This window comes from Electrophorus electricus, chromosome 7 (assembly GCF_013358815.1).
Source record: "Electrophorus electricus isolate fEleEle1 chromosome 7, fEleEle1.pri, whole genome shotgun sequence".
In the NCBI taxonomy this organism is placed as follows: domain Eukaryota; kingdom Metazoa; phylum Chordata; class Actinopteri; order Gymnotiformes; family Gymnotidae; genus Electrophorus; species Electrophorus electricus.
In genome coordinates this window covers 15,112,300-15,137,362 of record NC_049541.1, presented here as the reverse complement: position 1 = coordinate 15,137,362, position 25,063 = coordinate 15,112,300, and the positions used below count along the sequence as shown (strand labels likewise).

Genomic DNA, 25,063 nt, shown 5'->3' with positions numbered 1-25,063 from the left:
GAGTAGGTTCTAATAGTTCTGGCGGAACCAAATAAGAATAAGAAAATATTTTCATTTCTTATGAAGTTTTACATAAAACTTTTTACATTCTTATTGACTTTTACAGCTAGCTAATCTATAACTAGGTGGTGTACAGATGTTTTTTTTGTTTGTTTGTTTGGTTTTGTTTCTGTTGTTGGAATTACACCATGTGTCCTTGTTTTTACAGAAAGTTCATTAAATGCAAACCCACAATAAATGCGTTAACTTCAGTTAGCAATGCCTCAACACAGACTGCAATATCTTCTAACATTATACAAATATTAAATTCATTTAAGAAAATAAACACAACATTAGGCTTTCATTTATTTTGTTACTTCTTGTGATGTGGTACATTCATCAGATGTTAAAAAACATTGCCTATATATATATATATATATATATATATATATATATATATATATATATATATATATATATATTTATTTATTTATTTTTTAATTTACTTATTTTCAGTAGATTAACTGTTAAGGTTCAACTATTTGAACATTTTTACACAGGTCACAAGGCAGCTGAAATCATAAGCCACACCTAGTTATCAGCTCAAGATGACCCAAAGAAGTCGTGCTCGTTCTGCATTTGCATCTTGAAGATGTTACTGGCCTTCTGCACTTTCTCACTTGTGTTTAGATACTTGTTCAGCATAGCTTTGTAATGCTTCTCAGGGTGGCCCTCCATATTTTCTTTCTTCCATGTGTAGTAGGCATTGCTGGAGGGTATGTCCAGCTTGTTAGCCAACCAGAGCCAGAGTCTGGAGCAGGGCAGGAGGGCCACAGCGAAGTAGAGAGGATCACGCTCTGTTTGCATCACCTCTCTGTAGTCAGCCAGGTACTTCTTCATGGTTGGTGTTGGCTTGATCTGAGATGCACCCTGCAGTTATGGTGATCATGTAAACGTCATTAAGAAAAATGAATGTCTGTAGATATTGCTACTGCTGCAGTCCAGCTCTTACCTTAAGGAAATTCCGACTGAGAAGGAAGCCCGCAAACTTCTTGTAACTTATGTATCTCCCCTTCATGAAAGCGCTCACGTCTTCTGGGGTCTGCACCTTCTCCTGCAACTCCTTTAGCATGCTGGTTATCTTAAGCAGGTAGTTAATGTCCTGCAGGGTGAAGGCAACGTAGCGCTCAGCCTGCAGCTCACCGCTTTGCATCTGCTTCAGGAAGTCGATATGGAGCGTCTTGTTGGCAATGTGCATGTTGCTTTCCCATAGGTATTCATAAACATCCTCCAGTTGCTTGAAAGCTGGACTGTAGCTATAGTGATGAGAAAACAGATTATCTCAGGGTATTTACAATCCATTATGTAATAATATAGTGTTATACGGTATATATTAAATAAACATATTTGCATATATGTGTTATGTATTTTTTTTATACAGCATTATAACATTAATCAATACTTTAGAAAGCTAAAATTAATGAATAAGTAGGATTTTACATATATTAATAGTCACTCTACCTGAACAGAAGAATAAATTATTAAAATTCTCAAGTAAAATTATTGTTTTTGAAGAAATTAAGATTTTCAACATATTGATATAACAATGACTCCTTACCTCAGAAGTACAAGAAAAAATAAGCCAGAAATTAAATCAGACTTCATCTTATTTTTAACACAGGCCTTTAATGACCACTACAGAGTACATCTGTATACAAAGCAATTTCACATATTACACTTTTATAGTGCTCGTTGATGTGGCAATATGGAATGACATCCTTCGATTGCATTTTTGTGGTTATCGCTCATTACTCAGGCTACAGTTCAGTATCTGTATCAGTATCATCTGATCCTCATTCCCCTCATTATTGCCCCTTTTATAAGCATCCCTACCCTGCGTTCACATCATAAAGTATGCGTACTGGTGCGTATTGAGCATTCTGGAATCCTGTTTGTCTTCCTGGTTTTTGACTTCCGCCTGTTTCTCTGACCTCGTCTCTTGCCTGACCCCTGGACACCCCCGGACTCTGACCTGTGTTACCAACCTTGGAATGACCTGACCGCGAATACCTGCCTGACTCCACGGATCTGTTTGATTTCCGCAATAAAACCTCTTGCAATTGGATCCTCTTCCTTGTGTGTGTGTGTTTAATTGTTACACTGTGTGTATTTCCATCAGTACTGGTATACATGCTTTTTGTCTGTTTTCACACCTTGAATATTTAATGCTCAAGTACTTAACCAATTATAACAACAATTTATTTATCTGAGTACTGAATGTTCAGAATACACTATGATGGTCCCCAGAGTATGTAATAAAATGTTAACGTGTGGTAAATATTCTTTTTTAAAAAATTTTTAGCTTCACTGACATCATCATTAAAGTCTTTTCTAATTACATAAAATAACAAATGTATGAGCTCTGAGAAACTCCATTAACAAGAAAACAGTACTCAACCAGAATCCATTCATTAAGACTAAATGCCTAAAACATCCTCAAAACATTAAAAGTACTTAGAAATGGGATGTGCCAATGAATTTGCCAATCTTATAGTTTGACTTGTCTATTTTTTGTCTATTCTTTGTCTGTACAGATTGGTACAATATGTTAGTGAAGTCCTGTATTATACAAACCACTACAGTTTTAACTTCTCTGAGGTTAAAAGTAGGGTTAATTCTTTTAAATTGCGCTTAGCTAACTCTTTGGGGATTTCATTTGTATTAAATACTTTGTATGCAGATTCAGATAAATATTCTGTACAGTGATGTATTATTGTTGTAGATCTGCATAGCATTGTTGTTTCACCATAAAAAAAAGTCTTAAAAATCCTCAAATCTTATATGCAAGATTTCCTGTTGCAAGAGTTTATAAACTGTAAAGGGTTTTTGAAAGTCTGCTGAAATACAACTGATATACTTATCATGAAAGGTTTTGAAACCACACATGTTGTATTGTCACAACAATGAACAAAGAGTTTCAACATGAACTCTTGAACTTTTTCCCTATTAACTTCTAGTCAGGTTGATATTAAATTATATTAGTTTTGCCACTCCCTTGTTTTAGAAAATAAAAAAGGTTTTTAAATCAGATTTGTTCCTCTTGGGATATTATATTATTATTTTTTTGTTCATTTGTTTGGATTAGTTAATTTTCACTTTTGGAGTGTTTTACTAAAGACAATTGCAAAGGATGTGTGCCAGCAAAAATGCAAAATTAACTTTGTGATGTCATTTGCTTATGACACAACGATAGTAGGTCGACAAGACCACGGAGCTGATGGTTGACCTTAGGAAGCAGGAGGAGAAGGCACCCATTACCATCAGTGGGGCTACAGTAGAGAGGGTCAGCAGCTTTATGTCCTGTGCATTTCACTGCAAAGTCACAGGTTCTCAGGCAGAAAAATTGATGCTGTTCTGGCCCCAAAATCTTGGTTTGGGACCGATGAACCTGTTATGCAAATGGACAAAGGGCGGGATCTTAGTCACCTCATAAAGATGTTTTCCATGACTTACGGCCATTTACAAATAAGAGCACGGGAGCCACAGCAAATGCAGCAGTAATGAATCATCAGTGGTCCATGGAAGAAACAAACACACTTACTTGCGATATGGCCACGTAGTTTATACAAAGTTTGCCAACTTCTGTTTCCGGATGATGGAATGCCTACATCCACATACGTAATCCTTGGGCTCTCAAGCAAGTGGAAGTGGAAGTGGAAGTTTGCTAATTCACAGGAACTGGCACCAGCTCTTGCACAAGCACCAGCACTTTATTGGTGGAAACACCTCACGTGGAGCACCCACACTAACTGTGGTGAAGAAGGCACAACAGTGTCTCTTCTACCTCAGAAGCTTGTGGAGGTTTGGCCTGAACCCCTGCATCCACAGGACATTTCACACATGCACTGTGGAGAGCATCCTGTCAGGCTGCCTCACCACTTGGTATCAGAACTGCACAGCATTGAATCATCTAGATATGCAGAGGGTGGGGAGGTCCGCCAAACACATCACTAGGGTTGAACTTCCATCACTCCTGGAGATGTATACAAAACATTGTCTGTAGAAGTCCAGGGGGATCATAAGAAATCCCATACATCTAAGCCACAGTATGTTTTAGGTGCTGCCATCTGGTTTAGAAATGTTACAAACCAGACCCAGCTGGATCAGGGACAGTTTCTTTCTGCAGACCATCCATTAGGCTACAGAACAGTCGGTAGTACTCCTGCATGGCCTGTACTCTTACATACTCAAATCAACATTCTCAGCCTCACCACAATGTCCCACAATGTCTGCTTCATAGTTTCAAACAACCTTTTGAGGATGCCAATCATATTAAAATACTAAAATATATAAGAGGGTTTATTAACAAATATCTTGTAGTTAAGTACCAGGGTTAGTCTTCACCAAAACTGAACTGTAACTGGTGTTGTTATAGTTACGAATAAAGTTATCGGGTTCTGACTGCATAACTGTGTGAAACATCCTGTGACCAATGTTCAGGATCATCACTTTAAAATTCTAATAACGTTATTAATTCATTAATTTCCCTTTATTAAAACAGTGTTCATGGTTTATAGAACAATGAATACACAACAACAATATCTTTTTTACAGAAAGTGGACTATAGGAAGTATGTGAAGGCTTTCATGCCATATTCCGGAACCGTTAAGTAGACTCTAGTGTAGTTGTGGCTGTCCAGCAGAGGACGCAATTTAGTAGTGTAGTGGCGAATACTTAATTGCGCTACAATGCCTACAGGTGGCAGCCTTTGTCCGTTTAAGTGGTATTGTACGAGCAAATAATTTAACAAGAACATTTTCCTCTTTCTTCGATGTCACCGTAGGCGGAGGCGTCAGTAGACGGGTAACCACCCGCACCCCTCCCGTTCGGACCTTCGTCAATATCCGCTCCGGCGAAACGAACGCCATAGTTAAGCGAAAGCCGTCAAGCCCAAATCGGCTTGTTTCCAAAGCGGAATCGTTTGAGTCTGAATAAAATATTCTACGTATGAGTTTATCCGTCGAGGCAGACGGGTCCCCAAACGATAGCCGACGATACGAAAGCGAGCTCTTTGCAGAGAGTGGAAAGACGGCATCCGGCCTGCGAGAAGTAGCCAAGGGCTGGGACTCGGGTCGAAACAGCTCGTTTAGTTTCTGGTGAGTGTTCTGTGGCATTTTGGCTACAAGTGTTTTCTGTTTTGTTTGAGTGGACTAGGCTGCAACGCCACCCAGATACAGTGTGGCCGATTGTGTCAGGGAGTTTATGTTGTAGCGTAGCCAGAGCGTTGTCTGTTCGCGTGTTTCTCGTCTACGTGAACACCCTTTTACTTTAACAAAAAAAAAATATTAGAAAAAAATAAAAATATATATATATACAGTTGTCACCTACTAACCGATAGAGATTAAATTTGTCATATATTTTACGTATTTTCTTCCATGATTGATTAATGAATGACAAGACAAGATACTATTGGCTGGAAACGATGGTTATTTAATCATTAGCGGTAAGATCCTTCGTTTAGGTGTAGAGTATCAACAAACTCGGGACGTGTCTTAGTCTTGTACAGCACGTGTGTGTGTGTGTGTGTGTGTGTGTGTGTTTGTATGAGTTCTCATCAAAACACGAACGAGGACATACCGTGAGTGCTGCGTCGATTAAAACTAATATAAAAAGCGTGTTGCGAGACTCTATAGCGCACGAATGTAGCAACTTGGAGCATCTAATTTATCGTTGCCCCCCCCCCCCCCAGAACCACTCTCGTTACTGTCGTCCTACGAAGTGCGGCGTTCCATGCTGTGCAGTTGTCAATTTTAACAGAAACAATGCCCGTCTTGTGCTGTAAGCAGCTCATTGACTTACAAGTTTACAACTCCAAAGGTAATGGTTAGTAGAAGTCGGTTTTTAATAGGATTGTTCTGTAGCACGTATTTAAGTAGCTTCTGCTTTTCGTTGTGTTATTTGACAGGTGGAGTGCACCAAGTGACATTGATGGATGGAGAGTGATGCTTTAGATTGCCCTGTGCTCTATGTTTGATGTCGGAGCTTTGGGTACTGTCACAGGCCTGCTGTGCACATAGCGGTGACATACCCTGTTGTCTCTGTCCACTGCCCAGTTCATGTTGTGAGACATTTGAAAAGCTGCATACTGCTCATCACGTTTATCTGTGTGTTTGCGTGTGCGTGTGTGCATGTGTACGTAATAGCATCCTGCCCAATTGAGAGCTGGTGTCTGTATGGGCTGGTAGCCAGTGTGGTGGTTTGCCAGGGCTGGTGCTCACCTCTTTATCAGACACTTTTCAGATGGATGTGAGGGTATGTCCAGCCTGGCATGCAGCTGGTGAATGGATGACCCAAATCAGAAGGCTAGCAGGGTTGAGACCCATGGTGGGGGCACAGGCAAAGCCAGGGGTGTGGGTGCGCGGAGGGTTGGAGTGGGGTGGGGGTGCTCGAATGCGTTTGGGCATTTGAGTCCTCCAGCATTCAGTAACATGACCTACGCTGTGATGGACTTTTACACTGGTGAACAAATTCGGATATGGAATCTGGCGTTTGTGAGTTAGTGGGAATGCACTATGTGTATGTGTGCTCTAGTTGTGGGTGGATCTTTTGCTCCACTGGCGAGTGGATGGTGATGTGGGGCAGTGCAGCACTAGCACAATGGGACCATGGATCACACAGACAAAAAAAGAAGTCTACAATACGGTCTCATTTAAATGTGTGTGAGAGTCTTGTTCCAGATGAGCGGTGTTACGTGGCTTTTGTAGCTTTAGTGTCTTTTGATCTTTCGGTATTGTAATAGCCCACATCATGTGGATTATACATGATCCATAACAGTCTACTTGACAGTTCCTCCAGCACTCTCATGTTCACTCATTTAAACACACGGACTCGTGGGTTTGTTTCTTAATAAGGTTTCATTGCAGTTGCAGTTATCTTATTTGTATTAATAATTCAGATTTCTTCATGTTCAGTGAGTTTTCACGTCTGGACATTGTGAGATTAAAGAGATGAAGTCACAGAAATTGGTGAAAAAGTACAAGACTGTAGGAAGAAAGAGGCAACAAACATGTCTGCGTTGATTGATTATACATTGATTAGCAACTTTGAATTTAGCTAATAGTCTTACGATGACTGACTAGGGGTGTTTTATGCAGGCACTAGGTAACCTGACCTGCACAGCGGAAGGCACTATGTATTGTTACCCATGCTATGGTCTCGCGTGCTCTCTCTCTCTGTGTTTTAGCTCTGGATTTTGATCCATTTTAAGTAAGTGGCTCAAGGACATAAAAATATGGAGAGTTAGCTTGTCACCTGCCTTGGACAGCAGCTGGTGTATTACACACACACACACACACACACACACACACACACACACGAACTCGCATGCATGCATGCATGCACGAATGCGCACACTGTCTCACTCCATTACTTGATTTTATGCACATTCTTATCCACCTGTTATGCAACCAGTCTAAATATTCAGACACCTGAAAGCAAACTGGATACAAGATAGCATTCCTTGTTGTCTTGCATTCCTTACCACCCCAAACATTTGCATTCATTCTGAGCAGTTGACCTGCATGACCTTCTTAATGCAGAAATGTTACACAATAGTGTTTTATGTCTGGAAAGCATTTGGACCTCAAAAAATGGCAAACCTTGGGAATCCACTAAAGCTTCATCATGCTTGTCGCTCTGGGGTGAAGCAGACATGGAGACAAATGACCAGACATGGAGTGCAAATTTTTAAATCTCTCTCTCTCTCTATTTATCTCTATCTCTATCTATCTATTTTTACTGCTATCAAGGTTTCATGTTTCTTACTATGTTTCTGCAACTCCCAAGCAAACATGAATATCCCAGACATTCCATACAGTTTATGATATTCCTTAAATGGTTTACACTGTTTGGGCTCTCTTCTGCCCCATACCATCAAAGGGAGGCAACCTTGTTACAAACATCACAAAATTAGAATTCTACTGAGTACATCCTTGATATTCTCTGTATGAAATGTCTTGTGGCGTCAAGCTGACTGTACCGTTGCATGGACTCTGGATAGCCTTCACTGGCTTTACTTCAAATATAATAAGTCAAAGAAGCGCACCCCTTAACATGCTGTGATTTGAGTATTTTTCGTGATGTTTTTTGATGTTGCTGATCCCATAACGATCGAAGGGAAACGGTGTGGTATGCCATGCAGAAAAATCTCTATGTTCTGATGTTGACAGTTGAGTGCTGTTTGCTAGTCAAGGTATGTTTGTATACATTATATGCTTAGCTATTTCTGATAACGGTTACTGATGGCTTGCAGTTACTAATAATTTAAGCCACAGATGCATGTTGTGATTGCATAAGTTAAATAGATAGTTGCTTTGATTGCTTATGCCTGAAATAGTTTGAACTCTTTCAAAGGGCCCCTGTCTCTGACTTATAAATAAGCAGGAAAATGATCAAGTGGCCCCTTGACTTTAGAATGAGCTGACAAGCCACTTGTGGTGGTTGTCTCATTGATTAATTGAGATGGCATCATATGTCTTTGTGTCTTTGGAGATGATGTGATGGTTTTTGAGTCTGAGTTTGATATGAGTCATTGACATTAGCCAGTTTTGCAAGGTGTCCTATGTAACCATATTACACTGGCCAGATCAGGAACCGGAATCTATTAGTCAGGACTGGTCTGAATCGGGGAAATACCCTCCTGTGCTCTGGCTATGCTCGACAGTGGCATATTTTGGCAGGTGAATTGGATTGGTGCACTCAGGCAGCTGTTGGACTATCGGACACACACGCACAAGCTCCATGAGCCCATGTCTTTCTACCATGTACAATGGAAGCTATTTCAGTCATTCACAGAATGTCTCACTATTAGTGAGTTCTTGTCATCATTTCAGTGAAGCCTCCTCAGGCCCAGTGAGTGGTCAAAATGCGATTCACATCTTAAACTCGCAGTATTGATCCCAGTTTTCCTGGAGTGCTTGTGTGTTAGTGTGTGTTTTAGTGTGTTAGTTAACCCATCATGGGTCCCACCACCAACCCACCCCGGAGGTCGTGAAGGACCCCTTTGTATAGTGTTGCTCAGAGTCAGCCTATGTCTAGATCTTGTGTGCGCGCGTGCACACACACTCTTGCCACAGTGCCATCCAGTGCCTATTCCACATTTGACATGGCTCCTCTGTTCTACCGCAGCCTGCTGGTCTCAAGTCCCATGTTTAGTGCCCTGCACCGACTGTTCTTCAGTTCTCCTGTTCTTGTGCATGGATGTTCATAGCTTAGTTTGGCTGGTACACTCAGAGGATTGGCATATGCCATTGTCAGAGCAGAAAGTTCCAAACTAGGAATCCCAGTCTAGGATTTCTCTCTCGCTCTCGCTCTCTCACTCACACAGACACACAGAGTACAGTGTTCCTTTTACTTTTTACTGACTCTAAAATATTTATAGAGATGCACAATGTTAGTGAGCTGCCAGTTTGTCAGAGGGAGGGGGTGTGTGTGTGTGTGTGTGTGTGTGTGTGTGTGTGTGTGTGTGGAGTGGAATGAGCTTAATGCCACTCCAAGCACATTGTTTACATTCTCTCTATCATCACTAAGCAACAGGGATTGTGATAGATCTCTGAACTCTTTTCTTGACTGTGTGTGTGTGTGTGTGTGTGTCTATAAAAGTCACCTGTCTCCAAAGCATCACCTTTCAAATGTAGCCCTCCCTACTGCTAGGTAATAAGCCTTATTATTTGTCTGTAGTGTTAATTACTATTTGCTGTTCAACTCTTAGTAAAGGATACTGAACTTAGTCTGTTGCCCCCCCCCCCCCCCCCCCCCCTTCTGTTCTTCTCTCTTTCTCTGTGGTGCTTGCCCCTGGCTTGTGGAACAACACAAGGGAGTGAGTTTCCAGGGAAACATGGTTCGCCTGCTCGAAACTTTTGCCTCTCCTCTCACACTCGGCCCTCTGGCCAGTCTCAAAAGCAGCAATTCATTCAACCTTACGAGCAACAGCGGCTGTTTTTCTTATCGACCATCTTGGAGGCAGCCCTCTGAAAAGAACCAGGCGAGCCTTTGCGGTGCCTGCCTCCTGGATGGCTCTTGGGGGCTGAGCGTAGCCCTGACCTGCAGAACAGCATGCCTGAGCAGAGGTCTGGTGCACTGGGCCATAGGGCTTCTACAGCCCAGCAGTTGTAGTTTATCCCAGTCCTGCTTGGGACGTGTCGTAATTGTCCCCCCTCAGAAGAAGGACGTGTAATTACAAAATTCCTGTGCTCTAGTGCTTGCATGGATCGGATACCTGGATACAGTTGAGTACTTGTGTTGTAAACTCTGCAGGGCTAGATCCAGATGAGACGGGATTACAGTTACTCTTTCTGAGCCTTGTTTACTGTAGTGCATTTTACACCTGACCTTAGGAAACAAACGCAAACATGAACCAACAAATGTGCTCCCTCCTTCTATATATGTATACTCTTGAGGTTTAAATAGTCACACATGCCATATGCAACACGGGGCTCAAGCTCCACATCTTGGTCCATGTGGGAAGCTTCCCAGGGACAGGAATGGTGTGGAGGACTTCACCATAGTAGAATGAGCTGTATGGAGCATTCCTCGTCTTATCATGTGCGGTGAAATGTTGTAGAACCTTGTTTTATTTACATATCTATTTATTTAATGACAGTAAATTAGAAATAATGACTGGCTCACCTGGGTTATGTGTGTTTCAGAATGTCCAATTAATTTGTATAATAATGTTAATGCATAATAGATATTATCATTCATTAGAAATACTGCTTATGACCTAATGGAGGTTTAAAATATAAAACTCAGACTTAAAAGTGGACTGTATCAAACTCATGTTTTGCTCATTTTAACTTTAACCCTGTATCCTTTTTTTTTTTACTTGCAATTTTAGCAAAACATTAGCTGAACTTTAAGCTAATTTAAAAAAAAAAAAAAGCCAAAGCCTTTAATGTATAAAATTTGTGTTTTGAAGGGCCTGCTTCTACTGCTGTTCAGAAGCTCTAATATTTGATAAAAGGCTGCTGATATATGAAAGAGTGTTGTCTCAATATTTGAATATATAAATATTTAGCTAATGCCTCCTCCCTGTGCGTTTTGGATTGACATGTAAATTGATCCATGCATATGCATGTGCATTGTGTTCTGGAATGTCATTCCTACTGGCAGTGGCAGAAAGCTTTGCGTCGTCATGGCAGTCAGAGTGGTGAAGGGGATCATGGTCTTAGTAGTCTTCTGCTGATGTTGAGTGGCAGAGAAGCCTCCTATAGTGCCTTCTCCAATTTAGCAGATCCTTATCTGCTTTTGCTTGCTTGCTGTTGCCACCTTGCTGAAATATAATGGACCAAAATGGACCAAAAGCTAAATGACTTGGTCAAAGCAAAGGAGCAACTTTAATAAGGCTTTATTGCCTACTGTTTCAAATGGCATCTGTGCAAAGGGTTTTTGACTCCATTGTGTCCAGATAGCCTGGAGGCCATATTCGGATGAGGAAGATCTGATGGAAATTGACTTGGAACGACTGCAAGAGAGGCCGATGTGCTCAATGTCGAAAAGCTGCACTGTGCTGCAGACTAATTTTGCACTTTGCTAACTAGGGCAGTGGCACATCCCTCAGGTGGGCAGGGGGGAGCAACGGAAAGTGAGAGATGGATGGATGGATGGAGTCAAACTCATGTTAAATTGGTAGCATTGTTTCTTATTATTGGGATTGTACCAGTGGCCCAAGTTTATATATATATATATATATATATATATATATATATATATATATATATATATATATATATATATATATATATATATATATATATATATATATATATATATATATAAATAATGTGTGTGTGTGTGTGTAACAGTAGTTAATTCGCCTTTTAGTTTCGGTACAAATGAGAGTGCTCTGTATAGTTTAAAAGTTTTTCATCAAAGTTATTTGTTGTTGTTGGAAGAGCAGTGTTGTGGACAACAATGTCAAACAATACGTTTTGACCATTAGCCAAATCCATGGATAAATACTTGAACTGCCTTAAATTTGACTGAATGCAAAATGGTGATGTGAGCATTACACAGGATGAAGCAGAAGACAGTAAATTCTAAAAAAAAATATGGTCATTCCAGCATTTTTGTGAGTTCCTTTATTGCTACTAGCTTGTACTTGTATTTCAATGGTATTAAACTGGCTATGAGTCAAAATTTGTTTGTTTTTTTTTACTTTCTGGACAAGAAGATTAAAAGATACTTGATTGAACTCAGGAAAACTGATGACATATATTGCCCTCACATCAAGCCAAAAGCTTAGTATAACACATTTCCACAATCTCACTGCAAATCCAAGCAACAAAGTTTAAGGCTGTTTAATATTATTGAAATCTGGAAGTTGCTCTCTAGCCACTTTGTTTAAAGAATGCGTTTTGCGGATTTGTTTGGATTACTGTTGTACTGTTAGATTACATGCATGTTGAATGAAAGCTCAAGAGACTGTAAAGCATTTTGTCATAAGGTGACCACATGTCCAGTTTTAGGCTGGACAGGCTGGTTTTCAGATCACTGTCTCCTTTCCAGCAAAATGCCTGAACAGACACCTAGTTGTCACTGGAACACATACATGTCAAAGCAAATAGCTTGTATTTCATTGGTTCAACGGGTCACCTTGTACCTCCCCTGCTGGCTAACAGCAGAAAATCCATATGCTCTAAATGTTAATCAGTTAGAATGTTTGCAATGGTATGAAAATACTAAAAATAACATCTTCAGCTCTCAGCAGTCAGCATATCTTTTCCTTTCAGAGAGTAGGACAGAACTTTTGTGGCTTCTGTACACTATACTAGACTTAAATACTGCTTGTAGGAGCCAAGTTTGGTGAGCAAAACATTATATTGACACATTTCTAGATCAAATTGGTCACCTCTGTTAGCTAGATAGGTTATGGTGCTAATTTTCTATTGTAGTGGCATATTCCTGTACTCCAGTGTCCAACAGACCATGAATGCACATGTACAGCCACAGAGGCGGTGTGTACCAAAGGCAGAATGCAGCAACAGGTATGATGACAAGAGTAGACACTCATTTCCCAAGCTCAAACATGGGGCGAAATTAGGTGCTAAACCCCAATAATCCAATACACAAAGTCTGAATGTCAGAGACCTTCTGCACCAGGGTGATGACAGTGTAAGAGAACTATATAAAGCTATGCAACGTCAAACTGTCATCACTGAGATGTTTGCGGAGAATTTGAAACTCCTTTGCTTACCTCAGAGAAATATCCCACTGTTTCTTGGTCTCCCATTGAAGGTTAGCTTGCTCATAAGAGTATTTAGACAAGCCATTGATGGAAGAGCTGACAGCGATGCAAAAAAATGTATTTATTGGAAAATGATAATATATGCGAACCCAGTGATTATGGTTATACAGAAGCATTATGACTGACTGAAGATGGGTTATGGAAGTGAGCTAAAGACTGCATCAGCCTTGATGGAAAAGGAAAATGAGAAGCTGGAAAGGTTCTAAGTTCTTTCCCTCTGTTCCTGACGAGTTGTCTCAACTATTTAGGCCATTGAATCCATAGAGAAAACGTAGTCCTACATATGAGAGTGATCCTATCAGAACAGACACTTACAGTAAGAGAAGTGGAGAACTCGCATGCCTTTGACTGGTAGGCTGTCTATTGTCAAGCCAAGGTCATACTAGAGCCACTCTTTGGAGGTCTGGACAGTTCAGTAGCTGAAAGACAGGCATCTACAAAAAAATCAGCGGAGGAAAGAAAAAGGGTTTTTCTGTAGTATTAAGAGTATTTCAGAATGAGCGGAGTAACTCATAAAAGTTCAAGACTGTATCATGTGGCAGTAAATTCTGCATGCCATGTATGAAGAACCATATTTGGATGGCTGTTATGTGTTTGACATTTACAGCATTTATCTGACGCTTTTATCCAAAGCAACTTACAATTATGACTGAATACATCTTGAGCAACTTGGCAGTGGTGGGGCTTGAACTGGCAACGTTCTGATTACTTGATGGCTGCCTTAACTACTAAGCTACCACTACCCTTCTGAAGGCTAGAACAAGAATTGAAAAGAGGAGACATGAAGAATTCATGTCTGAAGAATCCCAGTATGCTACCCTTCTCAAGGCAAGAGAAAGGCACTAGATGGAATAAATCTAAGCCATATATGGAAGGAGATATTGCAGGTAATGGAACTGCCAGTTCAACAACAACCCTAGCCATGAGACAAGTGCCTGCACTGGTGATGCAGAGTTGTGTCCTTGCAGTTGCACCAGTGAATTCAACAAAGACTAGCGAAATTATGCAAAGCTACTCTTCCTTTGATCCAGGAAGCTCAGCTGCATTTTGCATAAAGTCACTAGCAAGTTAACTAAATGTTGGGGACAAATATGCTGAGCTCATGTTGAGTGCAATGAACTCAAGAAGACCAGTGAAAAGCTACATAAACTCAGATCTGGACCTAAGTGGACTAGAAGAAAACAACTTAATTGGGTGACCCAAAGTGTTAGCACAAAAGAACATTTCAGTCTTAAAGGATAAAATTCCAGAACAAAAAGATGTGAACATATGTCTACACCTTAAAGTGGAACTACCTCACATTAATGCTGAACCCGAAGGCCTCATTGGTACCAAAGAACATAAACTCAGAGAGTAATTAACAGCAAAGACAGTGTACCTTATACTGTCAAGACTACACTTGGATGGATTTAGATTGGCCCACTGAAAGATTCATCTGAAACTACCTCAGGCGATAGTGCAGTCATGTACTACAGTAAATTTGTGTTAATGACTGCTTGAAGTCTGCCATCAATAAATGCCAAGACATTGCATTGTGCAAAGAACACTTGTGGAGACTGTCATCTCACAAAATGGACAAGCATTAATTGTGCTTTACTGGCCTCTGTCCCAGGTTGTAAATGAGCCAAAGATATGAGAGACCTGGATTTGCCTCAAGATGCCCTGCCTGTAGAAAGGGACTGGGTGCACTGAATTTGATTTGTTCAAATTCAGTGTCTCCTGCAGCAGCTATGTAAAGGACTTGACTGGGACAGGCAAATTCCAGAGCAGTCAGCTTATAAGTGGGTCACATGACTACAAGAGTTACACCACTTATTTGATTTTTGTTGTGACGAGATGCGTATAGCCAGTTGACTTTTGGGTTCATCAGCACAGCACAGCTCCACCACTCTCCTACTGTGAGTGAGCATGGATCAGGAACTGGGTCATACCTGAGATTCTAAAAGAGGGGAGCCTTCAGCGTGTCCTCATGACATGGAAGATCATGTGTAGGCTCCACTGAAGCAAACTGCGAGTCAATGTATGGAATTAACGGCTGCATTTGTCACTGTGAACGTTGACCAGATGTTAATAAACAAACTATAACTACATTTATTGGATTCAACATTCTGGACTTGACAGCACAACTATCTTAAAGTACGTTGAAAATGACAAGCTTTGCTTCTAGATTTTTGTCGCTTGTAAGGGTTGTTTACAAGCTACCTACTATTTAAGAGCATACCACACATCTACAGCAGAGGTATACTGGCACCTCTGCAAACCCAGCTGACTGTGCCTCTAGGGGGTTCATAAAAACTTTGAACTGGATTCATGTACGGAAAGAATGTGAGCCCTTGTGGCCTAATAAACTGATTTGCTGCTTGAAAGAGATGACAGTGAGGTTAGATGTTCAGTCAAAGTGCACCTCACACAAGCAGTTGAAGACTCAAATGCCACAAACGAGTTGATCAATCCTTACGTCAGCTAGCATATGTTAAAAAGCGCAGTTGCATGGTTTCTAAGCTTGAAGGAAATGCTTGATCATGTCAGTAAGAGACTGAAATAGATGAGGTCTGTAATAAAAACTTAGATACTAAATCTTCCTTTTAATATTGTACCAATTGCCCAAGGTTATGTATGTGTGGCATTAGCTCCTTTGCCTCTAGTTAAGGTACAAATGTGCACGTGCTGTGTAATTTTAAAAAATTAAGCACTTTGTCCATGAAGTTCAATCAGTCAGGTTTTGACCATTAGTTTGAATTGGGTTTGGTAGAACTAATAATGTAAGCATTCTTCTAGATGAAGAAGAAGACAGCAAGCTAAAGAAAACCATGATCATGACAGCAGCACCTTCACTGCTGCTAGCTGTTTGAATGACATTGCAGTGGCTATGAGTCAGAACTGAAGTTTTTGCTTCCCATGACGATTAAAGAGTTATTTGATGTAGCTTCAGTGAAACTGATGACACATGGATGGATGGATGGATGGATGGATAACGTGGGCCAGCACCCTCCCTCTAGGACGCGGAGTGTGACGCGGGTGTCCCCTCACGCTGGCCTGTTAGTACTGGGTAGTGATACAGTCTCTCCGTATGTCCCTCTCTCTCTGTCTGTCTGTCACACACACACACACACACACACACACACACACATACATACTCTTGTATCTCTAGATCTAGTGAATGTAAGGGTGTAATGTCAAACTGACCTTATGTTGATACTAGTATTTGTTTTGTGTTGGAAAACCACAGAAGAAATACCATACTGGACTCACCCTGGCTTATTGTTGAATTTGTCAAGGAGATTATGTGTGATCATCCCCTTATCTCCCCTAAGAACAGGCACACACGGTCACACTTTTGTTTTTCTGTAGTCTTTCTACACTTCCAGCCTACTAGATGGGCCACTTGGGATTGTGTTTTAAAGATGTGTGTGTAGGGGGGTGTACGGCAGGGCGTCAGCAGGGTTTGTCCTGCTGCTTCCCAGCAGTGTCATGAGTGCTAGTTGAAAACATGCAAATTACCTTTAACGTTACCTGAGAGACAGTTGCTTTAGTAGCAGTGACCCAAGAATATGCCGCTTAATACGTCAGCTATTTTCATGGGTCTCACTCCCTCTCTCTCTCCCCCCAACTCCAGTCTTCATTAATTCTTAATTTGCTTTCAGTCGAACATTACGTGGATGTTTTGGAAGGTAGGTTGGTATGTGCTGGTTCCATTATTCTTATTTTTAGAAAGAAACATACAACACTGGTTGGTTACCTTATAACTGCTTTTAGGATGAACATACAACAATGTCAATGTGCTGCTACATTCTTGATTGTGCGTGCGTGCGTGTGTAAATGTAAGTGTATTTGGGAATGGCTAGAGCTTCTTTACATAGAGGTGCTTTCCTGTGACTTTTTTTGAGCTGGAACAGCACCATGTTGCAGTGGGGAAGGTCCCGGGCCCGCTGGTGCGGTCAGGAACGAGCACAGAACCGCTCCGCTTGGTTTGTCAGCAGGTGCCACAGCTTAAATGCCAGCTCCAGTCCTAACTGCAGCCTAACAGCCCCTGCCCACTTTAAAAGTTTCTTAAGTACATCTGCCTGATTTTTTATTTATTTATTTATTTTTTGGTTTCAGTTCCACTTTTTCCTTTTATTTCCTCTTTCTCTCTCTATGTCTGCGTCCCTCCCTCATTTCCTACCCTCACACACGAAAATGGACCCGAGAGCTTATTTTTGAGCAGGCAGTGTGACGGATGGCTGCTCTCAGGGTCCATTCGTCTCTGTCGCTCCTTGTGTTGGTTGTGGCGATGAGTTGCGATGATGGTACTATACACATGCTGGTGCCATTGGATACATGTTTGCTCTGGCCGAGACAGGTTTTTTTTTTTTTTTGGATGAACGCATATGCGTTTCTTTGTGAGCATGCTAATCCGTAATGGCATGCAGAGAAGGGGCTTATGTAAGTGCTTGATCACACCTGATCACGCTACCACAGACCCAATGAAGGAGCAAGTGTGCTGCAAGCACGTCTGTCTGTTTTGAGTGTTGTGGTTCTTTGACTTGATGACAAGCACTTGAGCATCAAGCGCCAGAAGTCTCCATGTAGTTAGAATCAATTCAAACAAAACCAGTGTTTATGCGAGGGGGTTTGGTGTGTGTGTGTGTGTGTGTGTGTGTGTGTGTGTGTGTGTGTGTGTGTGCGCAACTTGAGCTCCTGTGTTGCCCTGCTTTCTGTGGAGATTTTCCTTTGACATAATAGAAAAACCACTAAGAGGTCATGGCCCTCTCCTAGTTCTCTTTTTGTGTACGTATGTTTCTCACACTGCTTGATTACAGTTCTTCTTGCTCATTGCCTAAACATTGTGCTCTCTTGCTTACTTCACTGGAGATGGTTTAGTTCATGCTTGTTTCTAGCTGTGCTTAATAAGTATTTATGCTTTATATATATTTATATAAATAAATGTGTGTCTCTATCTATCTATCTATCTATCTATCTATCTATCTATCTATCTATCTATAAAATTGTGTGTGTATGTATATATGTATATATCTATCTTACAAGTGCTGCTTGTATTGTAAACATTACACTTTTGTGGCAGTGTTAAACCTTTCAAATCAAATTTGAAAATTACATTTCAAAATTAAAATTGTAGATTTAGCAGAAGTTTAATAGTTTAATTTTTTAAAACTGTTGATTTGAACTAGTGTCAGCGCTCCTCTTAGTTAAAGCAAACGTGAATGCATCCAGAGATGTAATCTGTATTTCAGCATGTAATCCAAGAGACTGTAAAGCAAGCGCGCGTGCGTGCGTGCGTGTGTGTGTGTGTGAGAGAGAGGCATGGCAAGTCTGTCTTTGTCTCATCTTGCACTGATTGGGTTAGGGTTAGGGTTATGGAGTCCACAAGGAGCAGCATTGACTTGGGAACAAAGGTTATTTTTGCACACATTCATGTAAAGAACTTGGAGTCTACAAGTTCTACAGGACTACAAAGGCCTGCAAACAACACTGTTCACTGACCACTGTCTGTGTAATGCACATTGCAGCATGGATGAATGCACAGAGGTAGGTGGGTGTGAGTGTGTGTGGGGGGTATTAAAAGGTTTCTATTGAACCATTAAGTGTGTGATAGCTGTAATAGTGATATGGCCCCTAGTGTGCTTGCTTCTAAGTACTGATGTTTTTGCTTGTTTTTTAACGAAGGGGTCCATATGTGAGAGAATTTGGGAGAGGATGAAAAGTACAGTGTGAGCTGCTATAGACGGAAGCATCACCATTTCAAAGGGGAGTGAGGGGAGATCCATCACATGAGCCCTGAATGTTTCTCCTCCGCATTAGTTGCTGTGGGAGAATGGGATCAGGCCTGCTCCGTATTGAACCTTTTGGGAGTTAATGTGCCCAAATGGTTTCAACATGGAGGGAGTAGCGCCTATAAGTAATAACAGATATCACCAAAGTACAAAAGCATTTCTGCGTGTGTGTTCAGGTGCGCCTGTGTGGAAGATCCTTTTAAGTCCTGTAAGTTGTGAGGTGGGGCCTCCATGGATTGCACTTGATTTTCCAGCACTCCCTGTCATATTCCTCAAGCTGTTCCTAAACGATTTTTCTTAGTATGGCAGGAAGCATTATCCTGCCACAGCTATTATTGAATTCCATTTCCATGAATGGCTGTACTTGGTCTGCAATGATATTTAGGTACATGGTACATGTCAAAGTAACATTGACATGAATTCCAGGATCCAAGGTTCCTCATCTGAACACTGGGCGTGGCGCCACACTGCTGGCTTGCCTTCTTCTCATAGTGCATTCTGCTGCCATTTCTTCCCAAAGTGAGCGGCCCACACACACGGCCATCCGGGTGAACTGTGGTTCATCAGAGTATGTCACCTTCTTTTATTGCTCCCTGTCCCAGTTCCGATGCTCACATCTCCATTGTAGGTGATTTCAGCAGTGTAAGGGCTGGACGTGGTACTCAGACCAGCGTGCGGTTATGCAGACCAGTTCACAGCGAGCTGCAATGCACTGTGTGTTCTGATACCTTTCTGTGGTATCCAGCTTTTTCATAAGTTCATGCTATAGTAGCTCTTCTGTGGGATTGGAACAGATGGGCTAGCCTTCACTCCCCACCCACATCAGTGAGCCTTGGGTGCCCATGACCCTGTCACCAGTTCACTGGTTGTCTGTCTTTGGGCCACTTTTGGGCTAAGCATTGCCTACCACATGCTGGGAACACCCTACAAGACCTGCCATTTTGGAGAAGCTCTGACCCAGTTGTTTAGCGATCACAATTTGGCCCTTGGCAAAGTTGCTCATGTCCTTACACTTAGGGGTGTAATGGTATGTGTATTAGTTACAAATTGTTACAGTGCGCACATCAGGGTTTAATGCATGTAGTCATATTGAAAATATGCAGTAGCCTATGTGCAAAGATTGATTGCAAAGATTGACATGCAAGGTTTCCACCCAAAACCTTAAGCTGCAAACCGCTAGCAACATGCTATGCTGATCTTAACTCAAGACCATTGGCATCTGACTGAATCAGTTACACTATGGCGAAAGCAAATGACACGTTAGAAGACTAGAATAGCTAGAAGAGCTGCCTGCAACTTTCAGATCAGCTGTGTTGGAAATTTTCAGGCTCCTAGTGAGCTGAGTGGTGGAAGAGGCCAGTGTGTTGGCGTTATAGAGATTGTATGCAAAAACATGCTAATGCATATTCAAAGGCAGCACCCAGATGTGATCATTTACATTTACATGTTTTGCAGATGCCCTTGTTCAGAGCAACTTTCAATTTCAATCATGTTATACAGGGGTAGCGGGGAAATGTAGTGTTAGGAGTGTTGCCGAAGGATTCCACCTGCTTATCCCTGCTGCTTTTCCGCAGCTACTACATGCAAAAGCGGACAGGACCGAAAATGTTAGAGAAACCTATGGCATTTACGTTTGATTGGGTTGGGAAAAGATTTCAATCTTGAAATGTGTGGAGCAAATGAAGTTTTTTGTTCTATTTATTTTGAGTTTTAATGCTATAAGAGATGATTTTGTTGCTGATTGTGACTTATTGCATTTTGAATTTTGCCTTTTGAATTTTATCAGCCCTACATAAAAAAACGAGGTATGTGAGAGAGTGTAGGGTCTGGCACATCATCTTCAAGAACTGACCATTTTACTTACTGCCTGATATATTCTAAACCTTGACATTGTAATGTGATATTTTTTCACTTCTCCTGTCAGTGGTTTTGATGTTATGGTTGATTGGTGTAACCTGTGTCCTGTGAGTTTGACACATGGCTCTGTCTGTCTATATGTGGCTATGGGCTTTGGGTATCTGCTATTCTGCACTCTAGCCATGCAAGCTAACAGCTTTTAGTGCTGCCTTTCATTTTAACGAAATCTCCAGAAGTAAACTTCTAAAAAACAAGTAAATGGACAGGAACGCCTGTGCATGTAATCTGACTAATCTCACCCCCCCCCAACCCCCCCGGCTTGCGCTATCTCTCTCTCTCTCTCTCTCTTCTCTCTCTCTCTCTCTCTCTCTCTCTCTCTCTCTCTCTCTTCTGTCTTCATCTCTGTTTGTCTCCTTTTTATTTTTCTGCACCCTACTTCTTGTGTGCAGTTTGGCTCACAGAACTTGGGTTGCTGTGGTGATTTCATGCCTTTTACTGCAGCACAAAGACATCTTATTGTCTGTTTGTCTGTATCTCTCTCTCCCCTGTCTCTCTGATTCTTTCTCAGACTCTCTCCTTATTTCTGCCCCCTCCATGGGTGGAGGGGTAGATTACAGATTCTAATCTGTGAGAAACAGAGGATGCTGAAAAGTCTCGGGGAGGAGGAGTTGCCATGGTGATAGGAAGGGATTTGTGTGTGTGTGTGGGAAGAGAGAGAACAGTGAATACCCTGGCATTCTAGCCAGAGACGACGACTCCGACATTTATCGAACACACTTCTCATGAAGCCCTTTCCAGTGTGCTTTCTGCCAGCAGTCTTCCTACTGAGTGTAACTACTGTGTAACTTCACCTAACAACAAACATGTGCTTCACCACATTTTGTTGTGAGAGAGGTTTGGTATTTTACTCTGTGCACAGCTTAACATTGACTTTTTCCCTTTGTAGTTGTGTGGTGTGCGGGTGCGTGCGTGCGGGTGCCTGTGTGGGAGGGTTTCTGTAGGGTTGCCTGACTCCATCCCTCTTTCTCTGAGACGTGATTAATTAGGCTGCTGTGTGATGCTGCTGGCTGCTTTAGCTGTTTGAAATAAGACTTTAATTGAGCTATGTCTGTGAAGCAACCAGCCAGCAGGGCCCAGCCTGGCGTTCAGAGGAAAGTAAGTGTGCGTGCGTGTGTGTACATGCGTATACACCCTACCCTAAATACTGTGACCGTGTTCTAACCCACTGAGAAGTGAGAGAGATTTCCTACTTCCTTTCCTTTGGTGAGGATGACCTGAGGACCATTTGGACACTTACAAAAATTTTGAATAGTTATTTATGAGGAATTTAATGAAATTTTGTAAAAACTATTTTATTTTAAAAACTAAAAAAGTTCAACCTCTTGCATGGATTTAATGGCATGGATCACTCCAAATCCCACAGCGCGCTCTCTCTCTCTCTCTCTCTCTCTCTCTCTCTCTCTCATACACTTACACACACACACACACTATAGTCACATGAGGGCTTTGTTTGGGTTTGGCTAATATGGTCTTGCCTTGTCAGACAAAGACCCCCTATTTTGCTAGAGGGTTATGACAATGGTGGTGATGGGTAATGTGTGTGTAAGAGCAGCACTCCATGGTGGGGGCTGGGTTGTGAAACAGGATACTCTTAATGTGCTTGATTTTCACATACAGTGCTTTCTTTTAAAATGACCTGCTGATTAGAGGGACAGCAACAATGGAAAATCAAGACGCAGATGGAATGACTTTTCATTCATTCTTTTCCATTTTCCTTAGTGATGTGGCTCGGAGGAGTCACAGTCGCGCGTGCGCACGTCCAGCCAGCGGCCCTGCACGCGAGTGGCCCCGCTCCACCCCCCGGGCCCTCGCTCTTCTGTTGAAGTAGTTCATCATGGGCTGACCCGGTCTGCTGATGGTGCAGTGGTGCTGCTGCGGCCTCCTCTCGGGCCTGCCCACTTTGCCCAGCAGGCTTTACCCCCAGGACAGCTGCCGTCTGGGCAGGGGAGTGTGCCAAGCTGCCAGGCCGGTAGGGTATGGAGGGGGGGACAGTGAAACAATAGACCGCACTGTCCTGTGTGCTGTGTGCTCATGGGCCAGGAATGTAGCTACACTGTCAGCTCACCCCCCGTAGAATAGCTCCCTGAAGCTCTTTTCAGGATGCAGGGCGGCTCCGCCAAAGAGAGGTGAACAAAGGTAGAGACAGACCATCCTAGACAGACAGAGAGGGAAAGTTTGCGTGGGAGTGAATGTGTAAATGTTTTTGTGAATGAGGGGGAGAGTAGATTTGTGAGAGTTGGCTTTTTTTTTTTTTGGGAGTAGAAAAATGATGGAGAGAGACACAGAGGGACAGAAATCACTGTTGGAAGCCTTAATTCAGCCTGTGTGCGCGCGCACACGCATGTGTGCATGCCTGTATTTTAATGAGGTGGCCTCCAGCTGAGTAGAAAGTGCTTAGCTTAAAGAACCAGGCCATAAACACCCCATCCTGGAGGCCCACATCAAAGATTGCCATGTGTGTATGAGTAGGAGAGGGAGAGGTGTGTGTGTGTGTGTGTGTGTGTGTGTGTGTGTGTGTGTGTGTGTGTGTGTGTGTGTGTGTGTGTGTGTGTGTGTGTGTGTGTGTGTGTGGATTGGAAGAGGGAGAGACGAGGAGCTTGTGTGTGGGAGAGGTAGAGATGCTTCCAAAGAAGAAATGAACTGGAGAGCTTACTAAAGCTTACACGTCCACCCCATCAGCATGGCAGAAGTCATCATCAGTGGTATGTTTTGTGAGAGGCTGGGGTGGGCGGGACAGTCTGGCCCCGAGGAGCAGGGGTGTCAAACTGCTACTAAAACTTGAGTAGCCACCCCCCAAAAAGACATTGTTCTTACAGTCAGTCTCTTTCAGGAATCTTAACGACACCTGTTAATGTAGCACTAGCATTAGAGTAAGCTTGTACAGTGAAATGAGTGCATCACATTGTTCACACCCGTCTCTGACTTTTTACTCAGAAAAAGCATCACCCATTTTGTTACAGTTGCAGTTGCTCAAAACACATGCTATATAGTTTTGCTGCTCTTTACTTAAGACTCCAGAGGGTTAGTTGAGCTAATTTCGTCACTGTTCACAAGTTGGTTAAGGTGAAGGCGTGAGTGGCTTCCTTCTTTAGTGCCTGAATTGTACTTTTCGTGTGTGTGTGTGTGTGTGTGTGTGTGTGTGTGTGTGTGTGTGTGTGTGTGTGTGTGTGTGTGCGCGCGTGCATGTTAAAGAGCATGAGGGTACTGGCTGTGTCCAGCCCAGGCAGGTCTGATGCCCAGGAATGTCAACTGTTCAAACGCTCACACACATGCTCGTAGCCATGGGGTGTGTCTGGGTGTCACTTACGCTGCCTTGCAGTCTGTGTTACCAGCTGTTGAACAATATGTGCTCCATCAGCATCTACATATTGTGCGTATGCTAGCGTGTGCGCGCACTGTAGTCACCCTCTACCACATTTGGACGGGGAGGGGGGTGTGAGTGTGTCAGGGCTTGATGGAGCTGACAGTTCATGCTTTAATTCTACATAATCCGTCTTCTGCCCCCTCCCCCAAGTCTGTGTCTCAGATGGTGTGGGTGTGTGTGCGCGACTGAGGCTGAGCGGTGGAAGACTGGGGAGGAGGGGGGCCGAGGGCAGGAGAGCAGGGGAATCTGTGCATTTCCTGTTAAAAGGTTAGACTACCGTGCTGCTAGTGCCTGTACCTCACTTTCATTTTACAATGGAGCCCAGAATTCACCTGAATAGAGCCACATGACTACGTCCAGATATTTGTGTGTGTGTGTGTGTGTGTGTGTGTGTGTGTGTGTGTGTGTGTGTGTGTGTGTGTGTGTGTGTGTGTGTGCGCTTCACACTTCTATCAGTACCCCTGTGCTGACTAGGCTGCTTCAGCCTGCAGGAAACATGTTCAGGGAGGTGCGCACACACATACGCGCACTTGCACATGACCGCAGCACACAGGCCCCCCTCATCATCCCAGCTACGCTCTGTGGCACTGAGGCTGCTATGCCGTCCCTCCCTTTTTTCAGTTTCCCATCATCCTGTCCAGTGTTTGTCCAGTTTACTGCAGTTGCTGTCTAACTGCTCTCCTCATCTCTTCACCAATCAGCGTCTGCTTCAGGCGTATCCTTGCC

At 42.4% G+C, this 25,063-nt stretch overlaps 2 protein-coding genes across 4 annotated transcripts in view; one reads left to right on the top strand and one right to left on the bottom strand.

Moving 5' to 3' along the window:
* Window positions 1–477: 477 nt before the first annotated feature.
* On the bottom strand, window positions 478–1,798 carry si:ch1073-67j19.1 (uncharacterized protein LOC100332348 homolog). Its single transcript, XM_035528393.1, has 3 exons — window positions 1,598–1,798; window positions 992–1,295; window positions 478–909 (listed from the first exon to the last, which is right to left on the bottom strand). Exons 1-3 carry the CDS (start codon window positions 1,642–1,644, stop codon window positions 583–585), a joined length of 678 nt encoding a protein of 225 aa, XP_035384286.1. The 5' UTR covers window positions 1,645–1,798; the 3' UTR covers window positions 478–582.
* Window positions 1,799–4,818: 3,020 nt separating this feature from the next.
* The window catches only part of cdk17 (cyclin-dependent kinase 17), a 48,587-nt gene continuing 28,342 nt past the window's right edge, over window positions 4,819–25,063 (top strand). For 2 of the 3 annotated variants that reach the window (XM_035528391.1, XM_035528390.1), the window contains exon 1: window positions 4,819–5,135. In XM_035528391.1, the coding sequence (XP_035384284.1) occupies window positions 4,987–5,135 (149 nt within the window). In that variant the 5' untranslated portion in view covers window positions 4,819–4,986. Of the gene's footprint in view, window positions 5,136–16,929; window positions 16,954–25,063 lie in introns of those variants that run through there. The other variant, XM_035528392.1, reaches the window with a different exon arrangement.

Coding starts and splice junctions, on each gene's coding strand:
- si:ch1073-67j19.1 (XM_035528393.1), bottom strand. CDS start 1,644: ATGAAGTCTGATTTAATTTCTGGCTTATTTTTTCTTGTACTTCTGAG. Junction 1,296..1,597: donor TTTTTTCTTGTACTTCTGAG/GTAAGGAGTCAT, acceptor TCATCACTATAG/CTACAGTCCAGCTTTCAAGC. Junction 910..991: donor TCAGTCGGAATTTCCTTAAG/GTAAGAGCTGGA, acceptor CCATAACTGCAG/GGTGCATCTCAGATCAAGCC.